This window comes from Pygocentrus nattereri, chromosome 26 (assembly GCF_015220715.1).
Source record: "Pygocentrus nattereri isolate fPygNat1 chromosome 26, fPygNat1.pri, whole genome shotgun sequence".
NCBI lineage: Eukaryota > Metazoa > Chordata > Actinopteri > Characiformes > Serrasalmidae > Pygocentrus > Pygocentrus nattereri.
Window position 1 is genome coordinate 18,757,659 of NC_051236.1, and position 21,821 is coordinate 18,779,479.

The 21,821-nt window shown below is 39.1% G+C and overlaps 2 protein-coding genes across 8 annotated transcripts in view; both read left to right on the forward strand.

The window, feature by feature from the left end:
• The window catches only part of dip2bb (disco-interacting protein 2 homolog Bb), a 51,904-nt gene extending 40,538 nt beyond the window's left edge, over positions 1 to 11,366 (forward strand). For all 5 annotated transcript variants that reach the window (XM_017720067.2, XM_017720039.2, XM_017720048.2 and 2 more), the window contains 14 exons: positions 44 to 124; positions 316 to 439; positions 576 to 697; positions 1,722 to 1,833; positions 1,996 to 2,105; positions 2,269 to 2,399; positions 2,826 to 2,994; positions 4,643 to 4,813; positions 4,940 to 5,001; positions 5,920 to 5,977; positions 6,080 to 6,154; positions 6,260 to 6,434; positions 7,591 to 7,714; positions 7,832 to 11,366. In XM_017720067.2, coding sequence (XP_017575556.1) covers positions 44 to 124; positions 316 to 439; positions 576 to 697; positions 1,722 to 1,833; positions 1,996 to 2,105; positions 2,269 to 2,399; positions 2,826 to 2,994; positions 4,643 to 4,813; positions 4,940 to 5,001; positions 5,920 to 5,977; positions 6,080 to 6,154; positions 6,260 to 6,434; positions 7,591 to 7,714; positions 7,832 to 8,084 — 1,767 coding nt within the window. In that variant the 3' untranslated portion in view covers positions 8,085 to 11,366. The remainder of the gene's footprint in view (positions 1 to 43; positions 125 to 315; positions 440 to 575; positions 698 to 1,721; positions 1,834 to 1,995; positions 2,106 to 2,268; positions 2,400 to 2,825; positions 2,995 to 4,642; positions 4,814 to 4,939; positions 5,002 to 5,919; positions 5,978 to 6,079; positions 6,155 to 6,259; positions 6,435 to 7,590; positions 7,715 to 7,831) is intronic.
• A 228-nt stretch (positions 11,367 to 11,594) lies between these two features.
• atf1 (activating transcription factor 1) lies at positions 11,595 to 20,916 on the forward strand. Of its 3 annotated transcripts, none has more exons than XM_017720095.2 (8): positions 11,595 to 11,755; positions 13,458 to 13,561; positions 13,768 to 13,887; positions 14,779 to 14,876; positions 15,754 to 15,887; positions 17,331 to 17,507; positions 19,039 to 19,186; positions 19,306 to 19,450. In XM_017720095.2, the coding sequence occupies exons 2-8, from the start codon at positions 13,463 to 13,465 to the stop codon at positions 19,448 to 19,450; spliced, it is 921 nt and encodes a 306-aa protein (XP_017575584.1). In that variant the 5' UTR covers positions 11,595 to 11,755; positions 13,458 to 13,462. The 3 variants fall into 3 exon arrangements, with proteins under 3 accessions (XP_017575584.1, XP_017575588.1, XP_037390954.1); XM_017720099.2 differs by lacking the exon at positions 11,595 to 11,755 and adding an exon at positions 11,818 to 13,286; XM_037535057.1 differs by lacking the exon at positions 11,595 to 11,755 and having other exon boundaries at positions 13,463 to 13,561; positions 19,306 to 20,916.
• Positions 20,917 to 21,821: the final 905 nt, after the last annotated feature.

Sequence of the window (21,821 nt, forward strand, 5' to 3'; positions counted from 1 at the left end):
TTGTGACTGAGTCTCAAGTAATCTTTTCATTTTCTCTTTTCAGCACCAGTTCCTCACAGAGGCTTTGCAGTGGAGAGCACAAACAGACCCTGATCATGTGCTCTATGTGCTGCTAAATGCAAAGGTAGCACTAACGTAAACATGCATGTGCAGAATCACACAGATTTAAATCACAGACAAAACTGAGAAATAAGTGAATAACGTGCAAGTGTAACATGTGGTCAACATATTTATAGATTTACCCTGAATGTAGCATTAATTTGGTCTACTTAAATTTAATTGCTTGTCTTTACTCACCCTTCATTCTCTGTGCAGGGTGTAGCAGTATGTACGGCTACATGTGTTCAGCTTCACAAAAGAGCAGAAAAGATTGCGGCTGCGCTCATGGAAAGAAGCGGCATTAACACTGGAGAGAATGTTGTGTTGTTATACCCACCAGGTGAGCAATACGCACACACACACGCACGCACACACGCGCACACACACACACACACACACACACAACCATAAGATATTACCATGCCTACAGGAGCTACTGTGGTGTAAACTTGTTCTGTGTGTATATGTGTGTGCAGGAATTGATCTGATTGCTGCATTTTATGGCTGTTTGTATGCTGGTTGTATTCCTGTCACCGTGAGACCACCACATCCACAGAACCTCTCAGCCACACTTCCCACAGTCCGCATGATCATTGACGTAAGTGTGTTAGCAGAGAAAGATCTATATACAAATGTTTTAGGCACATGTGATGTGTTTTTTTTTTTAAGTTATTTGATTTGGACAGTGTTTTTTGCTCAGAAAAAACACTAATATTAGAATAAATGCTAATAGTATTATCACAATAAGTTGGAATTTTATGAATGTCAGTGAGTATGTTTAGTGATTTTTTTCTAAGTCACAAGATGTCAGCCAAGATGTAGTTCCTGTTACTTTTTACTGAATTACATATACAGATCATGCTTCAGTTATTTAATTTCTGGTCAGAACAGCCAAGTATACATTTATTCTTTTTTCATGCAGTATTTCTGAGGAGATGAGAGAGAATATAATCCACATGCTTAAGAAAGTAGAAAGTCAAAGAACAATATGTCATAAAAATGCAAGACTTTCCAAAACTAGAGGTAAGAAATATTAAAAGATACAAAGAAAACAGGACTCCTAATAACTATACAAGACCTGCTAGACCACCAAAACTCACCATCCAACAAACAGTACTTTGTGCCTTCTTCTTTGAGAGATAAAGCTCCACACTGTATATCCTTTGACTGTTAGAAGACAAGTCAACACTCTTGGTCTTAAGGATTGTGTAGCTGTCAAGAACCCCTTAATGAGAAAAGAAAATGGACAAAAAGTGAAAATTTACAAATCAAAGAAAGCAGCTGCTGACCACTCCAGAGCCCAGACCTCCGCATCACTGAATGTGTTTGGTATTACTTGGAAAGTTCAGTCTAAGACTGAAGGTGTGGAAAAACATCCCTGCAGATTTCTTTAAAAAACTGAAAACAAGCCTGCTGAAAAGAGAGGAAACTGTATTGAAGGCAAAGTATGGACATAGTAAATACTGAAAAAAACAAATATTTTTAGTTTTTGGATGATTTTATATGCATATATCTTTGACTTTCTTATTCCATGTCATCTGTTTATGTCACGTTCTTTTTGCTCCTTTTTCTTCTTCCTCTCTCTCTCTCTCTCTCTCTCTGTCTCTGTCTCTCTCTTTCAGGTCAGTAAGGCTGCTTGCATCCTCACTACTCAGGTTCTAATGAAGATTCTTAGATCGAAAGAAGCAGCCGCTTCTGTCAACATAAAAACATGGCCCATCATAATAGACACAGGTACAAAAATACACAGACACTTTCCACTGAGGTTAATTGTCACATCAGTTAATCATCACAGGATAACTACTCAAACTCTAGCTGCCCAAAATTAAATACACACTAGATTTTACTACAGTGAGTCTGCGTGCTATTAAACTGATGAAGTCTCTCTCCTCATAGATGACCTTCCACGCAAGCGCCCCCCCTCCATCTACAAACCTCCATCCGCAGAGATGATTGCGTACCTGGACTTCAGTGTCTCCACCACAGGCATGCTTACAGGGGTCAAGGTAGGGCACTGGGGTTGGCTGTTTGCAATGGTCAAAAATTATTAATAAAATGTGTTAGTAGTGATAGAAAAAGTTTAATTGCCTCCATGGTCATTATGTGTATCAGACAACACTAGCTGATTACCTAAGCTTCTGTTTGGCCTTATGTTTGGCTGTTTGTCAGATTTCTCATGCGGCAGTGAGTGCTCTGTGTCGCTCCATAAAGCTGCAGTGTGAGCTCTACTCCTCACGCCAGATCGCCATCTGCCTCGACCCTTACTGTGGACTCGGCTTTGTGCTCTGGTGCCTTGCGAGGTAACACAACACAACACAGTACTGTTGAGTACTTGAAGAAATGTTCAGCCGGACTTCCTTAGAATCTCATTAAATTTAATAATGAAGAAAACAAATAAAAGGATAAAAGAATTAAGGATTCCATTTTCTGAAATCTTTTTTGAAGTCTTACCCAGATACGTGTCCTATGTTGAAAATATAATTCTGTTTATTTACTTTCTGTTAGTGTGCAATGATGTTTTATATTTTATAAATCAGGAGGACAATAAAAATTGCAAGGTACATCAATGAAAACAGTTTCACTTTAAGGCAAAACATGTTTTTGGCCAGAACTAATCATAGCACTGTTTATTCTGAGATCTTTCCCAGGGTTTAATTGGTCCTGATCACTGCATCAGTTACTAAGTGTCATAAAAGGTGTGATGATTTTTATTTTACGTTTTGCAGTGTGTACTCAGGTCATCAATCAATCCTGATTCCTCCTCTGGAGCTGGAGAGCTCACTGTCTCTGTGGCTGAGCACGCTCAGTCAGTACCGCATCAGAGACACCTTCTGCTCCTACTCTGTCATGGAACTCTGCACTAAGGGCCTCGGAGGACAGACTGAGATCCTCAAGGTACACACACACACACACACACACACACAATCAGTTCCACACATACTCATATGTCAACATACACATCAGTGCAGGGGCGTTTCAGTAAGCTCTTGAACTTTTAAATCCTTAAGTTCCTGGGTACTTCTTGTTAGTAACTTGGGTAGTTAGCAACCCAGCATCTACACTACCATTCAATATTTGAATGCTGAATTTGTTTTTCATAATCTTGATGACATTTTGACTGTAATACATTTTAAGATAAGGACTTTTGTAAAGACAAATGTAAATATAGAAGTTTATTAATTTACGGTTTATTTATTTATTTATTGCCAAAACAAAACTTTTGAATTAAATATATGTTTATTTAGTGGTTTTCATGTAGCCAATATATCATCACTGACAGAGCAAAATCTCTAAAATGGTAATTTTACAAGAGAAGGAAAAAATATTTTTAATGTTTTTTGGTTACTGTATAATTCTATACATGTTATAATTCCTCTTAGATGTCTTCACTGTCATTATGTAATGCAGAAAATAGTTCCACATTCCCCACAGAGTATGTCTAAATATTTGACTGATGGTGAATACCTTACACAAACTGATCTACAGACTGCTATAATAATGTAAATCTGTCTAATAGCAATAACAGAATAATAAAATGAGATACACTTTGTTGTAGTTTGACATTTAATTTGAAAAACTGGGTGAGGTAGACGGGACACAGTGTAATGTCTCAACCTCCTTTTTGGCCATTCCCAGCCATCAGTGGAAGAAAGAGGACTGAGCCCTGCTGATGAAGGCTGGCTGATGTCAGCTTTTTATCACCTTGTTTTGAGCTCACAATGCAGCTCTCTGCTCAGTCTAGAGTTCAAGCCTCCATGTGCAAGTTCTTTCGACCAAGCTGGTATTGTTCTCTTTCTTGTGTTCTAGGTGTGTGATCCTTGGTCTCTACTGAGTAAAAGATCTCAGCATTAGTATTTAAAAAGCTAGAAGAGAAAGCTAAGGGAAATGAAAAAGTAAAGAGAAGAAAAAACCTCTTGAGTGTTTCTGTTGACCATCTCTCCCTATCTTTCAGAAATTTTCGTCTCTTTAAAAATTCTGAATTGACATTTATTATTTTTGCCACTTGTTTATTTTTCTACCTTTTCTCTCCTTTTGTTTATTTCCCCCTTCACTTAGCTTTAGTTATTTGTGGTAGTGTAGTGGCAACGCACTCGTCCTGGCGTTTCAAGGTTGCAAGTTCAGTCCTTGCTTGGTGTAGCTTTCATTTATATTTCCCACATTTTGAGCCTCTACTGCTCTGTACTTGAGTCCACCCATGTTTGGTCAGTGGATTACCCCATAGCGCTCTAGGCTCCAAACATGGGGACTACTGGCTTGATGGTATTTAAGTGCCTTATTCAAGGGCACAATTGCCAAAATGGGGAAGGCCAGCAGAGCTGGCTGTTTAAGTTTAAGTTTAAACTTAAAAGTTTAAACTTAAGCAGAGCTGGCTGTTTCTGGTACTACAACCAGGCTTTTGATTAGTGTACAATATCCCTTAACTACTGAGCCACTGCTGTCCAGATTTCCAATTACTTCAGTAGGTATGATAACAAAAGTATACTCATGGTGCACATCATGAACCTCTCATGAAACCACTGTCATCCATCCGCATCTTCGGCAGACTCGGGGATTGAACCTGTCATGTGTGAGGAGTTGTGTGGTTGTTGCTGAGGAGCGTCCACGTCTGGCTCTCACACAGTCCTTCTCTAAACTCTTCAAAGACCTAGGACTTTCTTCAAGAGCAGTCAGCACCGCCTTTGGATCTAGAGTTAACCTGGCCATCTGTCTGCAGGTAGTCAAGCAGGACCAAACTGTTCCTGTGGGTGGGAGAGGGTGACAACTTTCATATAGATTTAATTAAAAATGTGTTTATGTGGAACCAAATTAAATATTTAAAATGTGCATCAATGTATCTCAGGGTACCACTGGACCAGACCCTTCTACTGTGTTTGTGGACATGAAGTCCCTACGACATGATAGGTATGTTGTATATGAATATACCAAGGCACACACACGTAGAGCTAGTAGTGTCACGGTTTATGTCTTAACTATTTTATTTCCAGGCCTGTTATTTCCTGAGGCCACGAGTGTGTGTGTGTGTGTGTGTGTGTGTGTGTGTGTGTGTGTGTGTGTGTGTGTAATAGCGTGTAATGGGGGTCCATTTTGAGAGGTCCGTTGACTCACTGAACTGTTGCTATAATGAATGCCCAAAAGACTTTCTTGTCATGTAGCTTTACAATATAATGTAGTTTAAAAAGCTGTACTGGTGTAGTTCTGGAACTAGCAGGTTCTTTTGTGAATAGTTGGGTAAGTGTGTAAGTGTTGGGGATTTCCACCTCTCTGGTGGAAATATGTAGTTGCATGCAACGTGCATAAGAACATTTAGTAATGTTGGTGGTGCTTCGGATCACTTCCCCAAGCAAATGAATCTCATACTTCAATCATAGTAAAAGAATATTCAAAGAGAAGTGAAGTCATAACTTGGTCAAGTATGTCTTGCGAGGATGTGAATAAATTGTTGTCATCATACTTTCATCAGTATAATGTTGATTTGCATTTGAGACCTAAAAATCAAGTTGGAACTTTTTTTTGTGCCTGTGCATGTAATGTGTGTGTATGTGTATGACTTTGTATGTGGTGCCTCTGACTTTATATTTCTGCTTCACTTACTATTACAGCAGCACGCATACACCATATTTTAGCATGATTTTTTTCTCCTATATCAGTAGTGAAATTTCTTTAAATTTTAACAAAAACTTACAAAGTGTTGCTTTAATGAAGAGTTTACTTTCAGAGGCTCATCACTGGAAAACAAATACCATAAGTTTCTTTGGACAACTGAAATGATTTGTTTTTATTGCTGAAACTTTGTTGAAATTACCATATTGTGCTTGTTAGGGTAAGACTGGTTGAAAGAGGAGCACCTCAGTCTCTTCCTCTGATGGAGTCTGGAACAGTGAGTATAAGATCCACTTTAACAGTAGTGAGACTGAAAAATTTCATTTGCAAAATGAAAAATGTTTCCTCTCTTCTATTATTTCCCTCCCCTTTTTTTCAGATCCTTCCTGGAGTGAGGGTGATAATAGTGAATCCAGAAACCAGGGGGCCGCTAGGGGATTCTCATCTGGGAGAGGTGTGTATGTGTGCTGAGAAAGTGTTTGCAGGTGTGTGTGTTGCAGTGTGGCAATACAGAAAGCATCAGTGTTATTGTAGTAATATGGCTCTCCCTCTGTTTTAGATTTGGGTGAACAGTCCTCACACAGCGACAGGCTACTACACCATCTACGGAGAGGAGAGCCTGCAGGCTGACCACTTCAACACCAAACTCAGCTTTGGAGATCCACAAACACTCTGGGCCAGGACTGGATACCTCGGCTTTATTAAAAGGACTGAACTCACAGACTCCAGTGGAGGTGAAAGAGAAAGAGAAAGACATTCCAATATCATACCATTCTTTCCCTCCCCCTCCACATCCAGCGCTTTCTGTACTACCAGGATTTCACTTCCCTCCTCTAGTGCAGGTGCTGGAGGTGTTGTCCTCCACAACTGCATGTTGACTGGTGTCCAGGGACTGTATTGACAAAGCTTCTCAGAGTATGAGTACTGATCTAGAATGAGATTCCTTTCTTACTATGACTTTTGTAACAGGAACAGATCCTAGATTGGCACCTCTGCTGTGAGAAGCTTTGTGAATACCAATCTGACTCCATGTTGGTTTGAAATACCCATTTCCAGTTCTTCAGGCAAATCACAGTGGATATTGCATGTCTCACCCATAATTATTTCTCACCCATATGTCCTGTTTCATTTGGTGATACATAGCGTTAAAGAAGACAAATGTGTTTCACTTTCCAGTTCACATTAACTTTAACACATTACAGGGTTTCCACCTGTTGTAGAAAAAATGGAAATATAGAGAATTGTAAAATTGAAAATTGGCAAAAATGTCCTGGAAATATTACTGAAGTCCTAGAAAAGTGTCAAGATGGGCCATTTAGCTACAAATTTTGCACATTTTAGTATATTTTAGCTGGTCAAACCCATTTTGAGTCTCCATTCTTACCTACTGTAGCTTGGAATGCAATAGCATTTCATGTGGGCAGATATGTAGACACTGTGTTGGAACGGCTGGTACAACGGGACTAAAACATGCCAGCTTATAATGTTTTAGTAACTTGTGATCATGATTGGTGTCATTTTCATGGGCAACAGCTGTTGTGCATGTCATGGAAATGATCATAGAATTTGTTCTGTAAAAAAACCTGGAAATGTTAATGAGAGTCACAATGATATGTTATTAAAAATTTTTTGTTTCACAAATAATAACATGTAATAAAGAATAACACTGGATGCTTTTAGATATGGAAGTAACCATAACAGCAGTAAAAAGCAAAGATTGAAAAAAGGGAAAAAGGACAAATTTTATTTTGTTAGCTCAAAATGAAAACATATGAATACAGATAAATAGCTGTGCATTCCAGTTAGATTCTGTCTGTATGTAAATTCAGTGCATTTGTATGTTATAAGAAAATTGTTTCTTGTTTTTAAGTTTACTTTTTCCTTTCCTAGACCGTCATGATGCTTTGTTTGTGGTGGGATCTCTGGATGAAACCCTGGAACTTAGGGGTCTGCGCTACCACCCTATCGACATAGAAACAAGCGTATGTCGGGCTCATCGCAGTATCGGTGAAAGGTAAGATTTCATGTAATGGATACACCAAGAAACTGCATATTTTTGTTTAAGTGATAAACTTTTGTCAGTGATGCTGTTCTCATGCCACAAACTCTCTTTTATTCTTTCTCATCTCAGTGCTGTGTTTACCTGGACTAATCTGCTTGTGGTCGTGTCAGAACTGTGCGGATCAGAGCAGGACGCGCTGGACTTGGTCCCTTTGATTACTAACGTGGTGCTAGAGGAGCATCACCTGATCGTAGGCGTGGTGGTGATTGTTGATCCTGGGGTCATCCCTATCAACTCTCGTGGTGAGAAACAGAGAATGCACCTGAGAGACTCTTTCCTGGCCGATCAGTTAGACCCCATCTATGTGGCCTACAACATGTGAGTCAGCCCAAATCCAGGCTTTGGAGTTAAAGAGCAGGCTGGAGAAGATCTACAGATCTGCATAAAGATTGAGACTTCTGCCTTATGGCACATATGCTGGGTTTGAGTCTTCATGATGTGTAGAAGACTTCGTTGTTGCTTCACTATGGGCAGAGTATCAACTATAAGTAAAAAAAAACCATAATGACAGACACTCAGAGGGTAGGAGAAGGTCAACATACTGTTTTTTTTCCTTTTGAAACAGAGTGTTTATTTATTTTCTCCCCAATATCAGCATTCCCAGTACCAACATCTTCAGCAAAATTAATTATTTTAAAAATCTGATCTAGTTTTTGCACCACTGCTACTTCAACCCTCTTCTAGCACTCAGTTAGTTTAAGCACTTTTAAGAGGGATAAACTCTGTGTTTTGTACTGGGACATGTTTTGAATGATCTAGTAAGTGATCGTATTGATGAACTCTTGGTTTTATTGACTGTTTGCTTCCTGTCAACCTGTAAGTGAAAAACTAACTAACCTAATCATTTCAGTGTGTGGAATTAGGTATTTACTTTTACTTCTGCGAACATTAAACAGTCCTTTGGTTAAAGGACTGTATCCACCACAACTGCAATATAGTTTTTATTACATTTTTGGATTATGTTTTGTTTTATTTGATGGAACTCAAAATGGCTCAGTGAGCTGAATTGAATACAGCGTTTTGTTACAGACACTGAACTTTTATTTACAATGGTATTAGGTCTGATGTGTAGAATTGCAATTCGTTTAAAATGTTATTTTTAGTCATTTTCTTTCTATTTGTGTATCAATGCAAATCTCAAAGGGAACTCAAATGTAGGCTAAAAATGGCTAATGGTGTTTGTGATGCTATGAAAGTAGAGAAATACTTAGCCATTGACTCTTCTTAAGATGGGTAAGGAAGGTTTTTTTTTTATTAATCATTATTTGAAATGTTTGTGTCATACACATGGTGTCATGTAGTTTGAATGGAAGATGAAAGACATATATACATCTCTTCAGTTCTTACTTCAAAACGGAATGACAAGAACCAAAATTATATACATTACTGGCACTTTCCAGCCCACTACTTCAGCATTAGGACAAGTTTTTTTTCCTTTCTTGATCCATTTATGCACTTTATGAAAGGCATGAGGACTATTAACAGCAAATCAAAAGGGCATTTTTGTCACAGTGCTGTGATATTATCTTAAAAATAGTTCTTATTCACAGCATAATATAAATAATGTAGGTACTGACAGACATCACTAACATGCTTGTATGTGCAGCACAGTCTGTACACATGAAAAATCTTTGAAAAATAGACATAGTACCAGTCAAAAGTTTGGACACACCCACAGGATTTTTGTTCATTTTTAACTACATTACCAGATTCCAGCAGTCCTTAAGAAGTTCGAATGTGCATACTTGGAGGACATTTAAGACTATTTTTATTACATTTTTTATAGCAATTTCTAAGCATCAACTTCACCATTTATATTGAATTAAAAACTAATTTTAAGTACTTAAGCATAACCCTTTAGTTAAAACTGTCAAATGTCATGCATTCAATCACTTTTGACTGGTACTGTATGTTACATGGATATGTAAATAAATACATTTACATATCTGCCATCTGCCATTCTCACATACATATTCAAGGAGATTTGATGCTTTCACCACTGAGGTACAAGGAGATGACATCATACAAGTGCATCATACAAGCGCACACAGTCATACACCCACTGGCTTACCAAATAACCCACAGTCAAACCTAACAGCCATGGTCTCTGGGACATTCTGCTCCTTTTCTTCTCTCATCTTAAGGTGCTTAGGAACATCAGGACAAACTTTTCTGACTTCTAACTGGCAGGAATGAAACCAGGAATCTGTACATGTAACCACTTTTACTGTAAAATAGCAAACTGTACAAAGGCAGAGATTTTACATGCTCAAGTATCATTTCAGAAGGACAGTGGACACTTTCTGTACTGCACAGAGATTTGTATTGGGGTGCAGCTCAGACACCTGTGAACCACAGACTCTGTACAGATGAAGATATGTACTGTACTGTAATGTCCTTTGCTGTTCTCTGTCACATTCTTGGTTGGTATGAGTTTGAATAACTGCTGTCAGTCATGATTTTGAGATGCCCTCGGCTGGTCGAATGGGAATTTAAAGTGTAACTGATTCATTGTAAATAGCTTGCTCTGTTTCTTTTCCTTTGTTAACACTTTGTGTGGCCTGCATTTAGTTCTGTTCTGTTCCAGCTTCTTTTGATGTTTAAGAGCAGAAACTTGCATGAAAAATCCAAGCACTGTGGGAGATGGAAAGAAACTATGTTGTAATAACTCACCCATGTAGAATCATGATTTTATTCAACCATTATTCTTCATGGCGTGTGTGTGTGTGAGTGTGTGTATGTCTGAGAGTTTATGTGAGCATGCCTGTGTGGATGTTCAGGCGTGTCAATTTTGGTTGTGGAGGAACAACAATTATGTGACTGTGAGTACACAGCTGAATGGCATTACTTTTCTAATTATGTTTTCACTGTGTTTATCCCAAAATCAGTTACACTATTATGAATGGCATTGTTTGGTTGCTATTCTCATAGTGAGGTGGAATGTGTGGCTTTAGGTTCAAGCACAAATCAGAGGATGAACGTTTATGTGGAAATATTCAGGGAAACAGTGCTTTCCAACTGTAAAGGGGTTTACTGTATATTCACTAAGATACTTAGGGTAAAGTAAACAGGCTTTTTTGAAAAATTGCTTTGCTTGCTGATGTCTGCCTGCTGTGAATAAGAATGGGAATATGAGAGAATGGCCAGGTAGAGGACTGCATCTAATAGGTACACTTTTCTCACTATGCAAGCAGCTGTTCCACAGTCACAGTCCACAGTGCACACACATACACACACTCACACCTCTACAGCCTGACAAAAGCACTCAAGAGGGAAAAAAAACACCCATTTGGGGAACAGGCCTAATGTAGATTGGGAACATTCATAACCATGACCAGAGAATGCACTCCTCTCTTGTGTTGGTATATACTTTTAGTAAGTTTCAATTAATAATAATTACAGTAATAATGACAATGTCATGTTATAGTTAAAAAGGGGTTGATTTTGTGATACTTTAACGTCATGTATAAATATTAATGGAGCAACGTCATTATTATGCAACCCTGTCCCCATTAACTTTCACCTGTTTGATTTTGTACATTGGTTAATTACTGTTTTATATTTAAATGGCAAAAAAAGAATTAAAAGCTTTTATTTTGCAGCACTGATGCGTTCAAGCGCTTTACTGTGTGCTGACATTCTACTTCTACTGCAACACCATTCACAAGTTTATTGATTTGTTGGTTAAACGATCATATGCATTTTGATGTGTTTAATCAGCCTGTATGTCTGATTATTAAAGCTCATTCATTAGTGAAGTTCTGGCCATGTTCTAGACACAGTGACCAATCACGAAGCTCAGCAGGGGTGACATCACATATCCTTCGAGTGGGAGGGGCAATACAGCAGAAAAAAAACAAGCCAGCTTTTTTCAATGGAAACCGCCCTGGTTTATTTATAACGTTTGTTGGCGTTTTAACCGTTGAATTTCAAAAAACGGACGTCCACGTTGCATCCGCGGCTGTTTGAAGAAGCTGTTAACGCGGTTTAAAGGTACGTGTTGGCTTAATTCGGCTGCAGCTGCAGCGCTTGTGCTGCTGTACGCGGGAGAGCTGTCGGCCATGGCGCCCGTCCGTCCGGTTATGGTTATGGTCGCCTCGTCGTCGTTGTCGTCGGAGGGGAAGGTGGTTCAATGGCTCCCCGTATCGCTGACGTGTTTTGACGCGGGTACTTGCGTGCCAGTGACTAGCCAGAAACTTTCGTCGAGCGTCGCATAAGTCGCCCGTTGACTTATAAACACTGTACAATCTGACAGCACAAAGCGGTGATGGGAAGTGTTAGCGCCCATAAGCGCGAGATTCCGCTGAAGTAGCAGCCGTGTGTTAATGCTAATGCTAATGCTGAAATGAAATTTGCCTTGAATATTAACCTCCGAAATTATGAAACAACACGCAGCGCTGCCTTTACAGTTCCGCTGCAGCTTGTAAGCTAAATATCCGTCTGTTCGTGGAACCTCCTAAGTTAATCGAAACGGGTCTAGATATAAAATGTGTTGAGGAACATTTGCTAAAAACAGTTAAACGAATGTTAAATAGACTCGCTTGGACTGAGGCGGTTTACAGTCAACGTTACTTAACTTAGGCTAGCTGGCTAGGTTAGCTCATGTTAGCTTCTTCTCATTATGCTTCGCTTTAACCCACTTGGTAAAGCTAGCATAGCTAAGCTAACAAGTCAGTTATGAGCCTTATTAGCTGGCATTTACGTTAACTAACTACCTCTAATGAGAACAATAAACGGGGCCAGACAGCTTAACAGAGTGGCTAGTTACCTAAGTTAACTTAGCTTTTATGAGATTGTTCAGCGATGGGTGTTTCATAACTTCTGCTGTTGCTGGTGTTTTCCACCGTCAGCGCTTGTTATAAATGAATATGTAGGTGTTTTGAGTAGGAATCTCAGGCTTAAAATAATGTGCCTCTCAGCCGTGAAAATCAGTCGTAATCTGTCTTGGAGAAATGCCAGTTGAAGTAATAAAAATAAGAACAGCTATTAAATGTACACTGGAAGCCTTCGAGCGTTTAATAACGGAGGGAACAGGTCTCTCTAGGGAGATGGACAACATCTTGGGCTATTGCCACAAAACTTTAAACTGTAGCTTAATTACCAAAGCATTCAAAAGTGGTAGATTCGCCCAGTCCTTTCAGCTGGTGCCTAAAAAAAAAAACAAAAAAAACACCTAGCCCACTTGGGGCCTTGATGTGTTAATGGTATTACTAAATCTTCTGAAGAACATGGAAACACCGCTTCTGTTTTTAATCTGGAGATAGGACAGTGGGTGCTAGACAGCCCACGTTTTATCCCTTCAACAGATTTTTATCACCATCAGCAGTGACACAGGGTCTGGCTGGCCACTGTGCAGTATTGAGATTTAGGAGTGTATGAGCAATGCGCTCACTGTGTGAGTCAGAGTGTGAGTGAAGTCTGTTCCGGCGCTGTGAGAGAAGTAGATTCAGTGCCGGAGGGGCTGAGTGGAAATACTGACTAAAACTATGCTCTTAAGGCAGAAGAACTGTGCTACCATCCCACTGTGAGTGCACAAACACTCTCATCACCCTGTACAGAACATGAATCAAAAACCTTCCCTGTTTTTTTTTTTTTCTTTTTTTTTTTCTTATGAACATCTTATGAACATCTAGACACTCTTTTAAAATAGCTTGGTGAAACTGCTAATGGACTGTGATCATGTTTACATTTGCAGTGGCAATGGAGGAGGTTCACCAGAACAGCACTAATGGCACTGAGTCACAAACTGTTACCATCCCTACAACTATTACAGCTTCTCAGTTATCACAATTACAACAGGTATATTGTGTGCATGTACATGAGTAAGAAGCATAGTTTATACTCTGGTTATCCTTTGATAATGGCTGTTAGTATTTGATTATTGTTATTGTTATTATTATTATTATTATTAATAATATATTTTTTTATTATTAATACATAATTCTGTAAAGTTGTTTACTTGTAGAGTGCATTAATGCTTGTGCTGTGTGCAATAAATTGCACAGATGTCTCTGGGAGGTTCTCCAGTCACTGTGTTGCAGCTGCCTGGTGGTCAGATTCAAGTTCAAGGAGTGATCCAGTCTGCCCAGTCATCAGTTATTCAGTCACCACCAGCACAAGTACAGGTAACTTATGAGGCCTTCCTTGTCTCCCTCCATGAGACCACATTGTGAAGTGTTTCAGATGGACACTAACATAAACAGGAGTTATCAGGAGACAACAACATTAAAAAAAGAGAAAAACGGCAGCAGTGGTACATTTGAATCAGTTTGTTTTCATTATTATCCATTCTAAGGGATACGCATCTAAATATTCCAGAGCCCTAAAGACTGTTTAGACATGCTGATGAGAGAAAAAAAGTTGAGGTTACATAAAAATATCTCACAGAACAGAAGAGAGGCTAATTATCTCTCATGCTGCAGACAGCATGCATACGTCCACAAGCAATACTGTTTAACTCAAATATTTTGCTCATATTTCACGCTCCTATGATTACAGTCCCACTAAATGAAGAAAAACTGAGAAAATGCATTTTACTCTTCTTGCAGTCCATAACATATGATGTAATTGTTGGTATTTTAAGGAACTGATGGTAAGTTGCCAGAGGACCAATAACTTCAATATCTTTCAGTGTAACACCAATATCTTTGTTTTTGAAGTATGATCATATATCCAGTATCAACACATTTTTTTTTGATTGTACACAATCAGTTCTATAGTCCAACTTGGATTAATGGTAGGCCTTGAGTCTGGTGTCCTCATGTGCTGATAGTGAGATACCTTATCTATATGTTGTTTGTGTGTGTACGGTAGTGTTTTGGAGTATGATGTCATTATACCAGGTTGTGCAATATGTGTGAGTTTGACACAATAGTGATGTGCTAGCATTAGTCAGCAATTGGGGTTTTTAATGCGGTTAGCCAGACAATGAACTGTCTACTATTTAAACCTCTACTTGTAATGCACAGTGTGCAACAGTTGTTTATTAACAGGGGTGTGTACATTCATCTTCCCAGGGTCATCGGTCTGACAGTGAAGATTCTCAGGACTCAACAGACAGTGGAGCTTCTAACCAGAAAACAAGGGAAATTCTGGCCAGGCGCCCATCTTACAGGTTCATATGCACATCCACATGGACTCTAATGACAGAGTATCTGTCAGGAAGATTCTCTGCGCACAATTTGATTTGATGAACATTAAACAAATTCAGTGCTATCTATAGATAATAGGTAGTCAGGGGGACATGGCATGGTGCATGGAGTGTGTTATATCACAATTACCTACATTGCCTCTACATTTTTTCCACTTGGTATGTTTTTTGTTTGTACCTGCTTTTTGCTGTCTGTTTCATTATCCTTTTTATACGTTTACACACAATTGTCTTTCTCCATTTGTGATTTGTTTAATATAGTAATTGGCAGTTCACATCATGTTAATTGATTGTTCAAGTCGTTGACTAGAGCAGTACTATGTAAGTACTGCATATCCCAACATATGTTTTGCAAAGAGGACATTTAATGCTTTCCATACACCTTGAACATTTGTATTGTTCAGGTTAATAGTTTAAATTCAAGAACACTGACATGAGGTTTACTTAAAAAGAAGCAATAAGTTTAAATTTTTCTGTACTGAATAAGCATGAGCCATTTTTTTCCCCGGCCATTCATTAAAAAGCTGGAATGTCCTAACTAACAGAAACTTTCCCTCGCAATCACTAAAACACTGAACAGCTGCATTCACAGTACAGGAAGCTATACACAATGCTTTGCTAGCTAGCACCCTTTTTGGCCTCCCAAGCTTCCAAAAATAAAGTTGTGTTAATCAGTGGACAACATGCATTTGTATATTCATAGACCAAACACATGATTTTCTGCGTTCAGGTCTCGTACTAGTGACACAGAGTTGCAGTGCCACTGAAAACTAAAACTCTGCTTAAATGTCCTCCTTTCCCAAGATTTATACCTGGACCTTTGTTCTTTTTTGTGTTGCAGGAAGATTTTAAATGACCTCTCAGGTGAAGAGGTTGTGAGTCGTAATGAAGGAGAGGAAGAGACTTCTGCTTCGTCTGCTATGACAACCGTGTCTCTCCCCACACCAATCTATCAGACTAGCAGTGGACAGTACAGTAAGACCTGTATTATTTATATCATAGCTGGCCAAAGTGTGGCTTGTGGGTGAAAGCTGGCCTGTGAGGATGTTTGATTTGGCCTGCCAGAAAGTTACCCAAACCCCACCTTCACCCAATAAAAACATACCTTTATTTCATGTACAATTTATTCAGTTCTTAGTTTCGTACAAAATTCGTTTTCTTTAATATTTAGTGAAAAAATTTAGTGTATTGATATTAAAATGTATATTTAAAATTTTGAAACCTATCTACCTTCTTTATTTGCATATTGTCTATTTGGCCCTCTGCCGACCATAAACATTGCATTTTGGGCCCCTCCAAGACAAAATTTTGGGCACCCTTGCTTTATATAGTTAGAAACATTGTACAGACCTGTATATGTAACTGGTAAAACATTTATTATTTTTAATTTTGTTCATTTGTTGTGTCCATTCTTTGCAGTGCATAAAGTATGGGAGGCAAATCCTGCCGAAAAGGAAATGAAAACAATAAAATGTAAATGCAAACCTCTTTTTGCCATTTCATTTTCCAAACATCTGCACAAATATCCTGCCAACATTGAAAATGAAATGCCTTCCATTTGCAATTAAATTTTTCACATGAGCACAAGCCGTTTGTGATAAACATAAATTGAAAACGCTGATTTGTCATTTCATTTTAGTCGTTATTCTGGTTTTTCACGGCCCAATCTAAAATGAAAAAGCTAACGGATAAAAGAAAACACAAACTTCACTTTGGCTTTTCTCCATGAAATGCAGAATACGTGTCAAAACTAAAATCAAAATGCAAAGTTTACCACCTTATTTCTTTTTCAAAGCGATCGGCTGCAAATCTGACAAAATTAAAATGAAATGACAAACAGCTTGTGCAAAAAATGAAATTGCAAAAGGCATTTCATTTTCAATTTTGGCAGGATATTTGCGCAGATGTTTGGAAAAAGAAATGGCAAAAAGAGGTTTGCATTTACATTTTATTGTTTTCATTTTCTTCTTCGGCAGGATTTGCCTCCCATAATAAAGTAGAGCTTTAATCGGGCGTGAAATTTTGGTACTAGCCTGATAATTGCCTAAGAATTTTCTCTCTGAGTCTGTCTGGAACCACAGCAAGTTTTGAGTTCAGACTTGGCCTGAGCTCATAAAAAAAATCTGTCCAAACAATCTTGATCTTAACCACATCAAGTTTTTATTCTGAAACTGACCTGAGCCAGCTGAATATAATCTCAATTGTGCAGTGAAAAAAATGTCAGTCGTTAGATCATGGACAAATAAAATAAAAATGTAACAAAATAATCAACTGTACATGTGTAGATTTTAATACTGCTTTGGTATTAAGTCATTGCTTGTTGTGTGAATGTTGTCAAAGATACTGTGTTTGCTACCATATTTCAAAAAAGGAATACATAAGTGACCCTTAACAATGTGTTTGTTGCCCATTTTACAGTTGCGATCGCATCAAACGGCTCTCTGCAGTTGGCTAGTGCTGCCGCTGAGGGTGTACAGGGCCTGCAAACACTTACTATGACCAATTCCAACCCTAGCCAGCCTACTATATTACAATATGCACAGACTGCTGATGGACAACAGATACTGCTTCCCAGCAACCAGGTGGTGCTACAAGGTTAGTGTACACACACACACACGCACAAAGATAATGCTGCCAAGCAACCAGTTGGTGTTAGCTCAGATACACAGTTGAGTATACCAGCAAATTCAGTGTGGATTGGTTTATTGTGCTATAAAAACCACTTAACCAGTCATATGCAACAGCTCCATATGACATGTTTTATATAAGGTAATAAAGTAACAATTTGAAAATAAGGTAACAAATCCCCTACAGATAATTAACTTCCATATAGCATTGGTCTATACATTTTAGTGGAGAACTTTTATACATTTTCTGAGTGCAAAAATGGGGGCGGGGGTTAATTATAAAATGCACAGGCCACATTTTTCTATCTGTTTTATGAATTACAAAGTAAACATCAACTGTGGAGTAAAAACCTCTGCATATTTTAAATGTCATTTTTTTTTCAGGTCAGACGAATATTTGCATGCTGTTTTATGCTGGAATGATGTTTTGCTTGGCAGACTGGGGTGGTGGTGCCTCTTTTTAAAAAGGGGGACCAGAGGGTGTGTTCCAACTACAGGGGAATCACACTCCTCAGCCTCCCTGGTAAGGTCTATGCTGGGGTACTGGAGAAGAGAGTCCAGCTTATAGTCAAAAGTCAGCTTCAGTAGGAGCAGTGTGGGTTCCGCCCTGGTCGTGGAACACTGGACCAACTCTTTACCCTCTCCAGGATTCTGGAGGGTTCAAGGGAGTTTGCCCAACAAGTCCACATGTGCTTTGTGGATTTGGAGAAGGCATTCGACTGTGTTCCCTGGGTTATTCTGTGAGAGGTGCTTCGTGAGTACTGGGTACATTGCTCTTTGCTACGAGCCGTTCAGGCTCTGTACAAACAAAGCAGGAGTTTGGTTCGCATGGCCGGCAGTAAGTCAGACTCGTTCCCAGTGAGAGTTGGACACCGTAAGGGCTGCCCTTTGTCGCCGATTCTATTCATAATTTTTATGGATTGAATTTCTAGGCGCAGTCAGGGGATGGAGGGTGTCCGGGTTGGTGACCTCAAGGTGACATTTGCTGTCACCATGAACTTCAGCTTTCGCTGGATCGGTTTGCAGCCGAGTGTGAAGCGGCCTTAGAGATAGGGTGAGAAGTTCGGTCATCCGGGAGGCACTCGGAGTAGAGCCGCTGCTTCTCCACGTCGAGAGGAGCCAGCTAAGGTGGTTCGGGCATCTGGTTAGGATGCCTCCTGGACGCCTCACTTGGGAGGTGTCACAGGCAAGTCCACCCAGGAGGAGACCCCAGGGAAGACGCAGGACATGCTGGCGTGATTATATCGCCCAGCTGGCCTGGGAGCGCCTCGGGAACCCCCCCCAGGGAGCTAGTGCAAGTGGCTTGGGAAAGGGAGGTCTGGGCCTCATTGCTTAGGATGCTGCCCCCGCGGTCCGAACCCCGGAGAAGCGGAAGATGATGGATGGATGGATGGATGGATGATGTTTTGTTAAGACAGAAGTGGCCTGTCAGAATTCTTTGTCTTTCTCTCTCATACATGCAGACACACATTAATTTGTTGTGTAACGTTATGTTGTAGGTGCAGGAGGTGAAATGCAGGCCTATCAGATTCGCTCATCATCTTCAGCTCTGCCTCAGACCGTAGTCATGACGTCACCGGTCATTAGCTCTCAGGGCAAGACAGACGACCCTCAGTTAAAGCGAGAGATCCGCCTAGCTAAAAACAGGTGTGTATGTCTATTGTTTGAGCATGACTGCAGTAATGAGTTCAATGTTTTATAGGACAACCTGCTTTCCTGTCATCTCACTATTTCCATCATTAAATGACACCTGTGCTTATGTGTAGGGAGGCAGCTCGTGAGTGTCGCAGAAAGAAAAAGGAGTATGTGAAGTGCTTGGAGAACCGTGTGGCTGTGCTGGAGAATCAAAACAAAACGCTGATCGAGGAGCTCAAGACATTAAAGGACCTTTACTGTGTCAAAACGGGCTAGCACAGCTGCACCGAGACAGTGCTAAGTGGACAGTACTTGCAGTTCTGCCTATACACACACGTGTACACACACACGCGCACACACACACACATAAACACACAATTCTGGGCCACAAGGAATTGGTCATTTCCTTGTTTTTATACTACTCATTTTTAACTAACATCTTAGGATTGGCAGGCCAAAGAGGAAAAACAAAATGGGTGTTTATGGATGTGGAGGAATGAATTGTGGATTCTTTTTCCTTTACATGTTTTTAATAAGATGAGCAGATGTATATTTGTGTATGTAACTTGTGTGTGTGTATGTATGCACACCAACACCGGGAATGTTTGCTTTACCAGTGACCAGTTCATTTACCAGGGAATTTCTGTGTTTTTGTTTTTCCAGAAGTGCTTGCTGAAACGATTTAAAAAAAAAAAAAAACAAACAATAGAAAAAAATAGTGCAGATAAGCGCCTGCCATTTATACCCTGCCTCTCAGATGCAGCTGAACTGTTTTTGAATATTGTGAAATGACTGTGTTTTTCATGGAGTCTTCTTGTATTTTTCTTTCTTTTTGGTTATTTTCTTTCCTCCCCATTTGACCAAATTTTCCAGTATTCCTATCATGCTCAAGTTTATCATAATGGGTTCATGGGAATGATTGACAACACTGCAGAGAATCAAGAAACTGACCAGCGAAACATCATCTAAAATGTGTAGGATTTTGTCGGTTATGATAAAACTAAAATAGCTTTGTTTTCATTAGTCTATGGCTAATTTTTATGTGCTTGTGTTTTTTTATATTAAGATTATCATCAAACCCTGTGTGGGACTGAAAAGATTTTTAACAAAGAATCTTAATTCAGTTTTGGCTTTTTAGTTCAGATCTTTCCTTAGTGTGTCTGAGGAAATACTCCTTAAACCATTTAAAAAGAAAAGAAAGAAAAACTTGCTTGAGTTTCAGCAGAGTACAGCACCAGAAGACCACTACTGGCTACTGAAGTGTTTGAAATTTACTTCAAAACTGGATTTATTGGAAACATTAAATTTACTAATTACATTTATAGCTGTAGCTTCTCGTTTTAGAGCTGATTTCCAGTCACATCAACTTGCTCACCCATCACGTTTAGAAAAGAGGAAAAAACGCTATCATGTATCTCTGTAATCTTCCCAACACCCCAGATTCACTGCCCAGATGGTAAAGGATGATTAGGGTGACTCTTGATATAGCAGTAATTTGACTGAGGAATTGAACAACTCAATACGTGTTTACTCTTACAAAGTGCACCTTTGAAGCGGGGTAAAGCCCAGGGGTGGGAGGGATATTTTTTGTTTTGTTGTCTTGGCTAAAGCTGTTACTGGGACAGTTGAATCAGGGAGCACACCTGCGCTTGAGAACACAGGTGGCATTGTTTAAGAAAATGGAAAAAATGAGATCAATTGTTATTAAGTAAATCTAAATAAATATTTTTCCAACCTCTGTATACTTTGTAGGGTTTGTTTTGTTAGTTTATTTATTTACATGAGTACCTGTGCCCTGTAAAAAGTACAAACTGCCAGTCTGTGCCTAACCAATGAAAAGCCTGTTACATTTTGTCCTTTGTACATACAAACTCAATTCCAAAAAGGTTGGGACAGTATGGCTGTATCCAAAACTGCATACTACCTTATTAAATAGTAGGGCTGCATGATGTTGACATAAAATGCAATGTTTGATAAAGCTGTTGGATATCATGATGATATGAGAAGCGATAAATTACTATTAAAATAATGTGTCTCTGGCTGAATGTAATGCAAGTTCATACATTTTTTGGGATGTGTAAACAAAAATCTGACCTCTCTTTAAACAAATCCCAAAATACAAAATTACAAAAGTATTTACTATTCTGCAAAATAAAAATAAATGCAATACTAACTACTTGCATCAGAGCTGCAAGCACATTTTTATGGTGTTAAAAAAGCTGAGAAACAGCATTACCACAATAGCTTTTTCTATGATGTCTACAAAACCAAATAAATATTTATTTTTACATAGGCACACAATAATAACAACATATCCGGGTAGTATTTAATTTCGTTAGTTGAACAATGTTCATGCTTTTCGTTGAGGGTTTGCACATCCATCAAGTTCTTAGTTGGTCTGGGGGTCTTATTTTGAAGGACTCCGGGAGGTGTAAGGAAGCAAACTTGACAGCCCAGCTGGCTAGCAGCCGACCCTCCAGCTGAAATGGACTTGGTAATGGTTCTTCCTCTCTGAGTTTGATTGGCTGTCCGTGCCTGTCAGTCAGTGGGCTTTGTGGTTAGTGTTAAGAGGTTTTTTTTTTTTTTTTTAATGTCATCAAATAACACCAACTGAAATCAAGTCAGTCTCAAGTCAAGTCTCAGTATT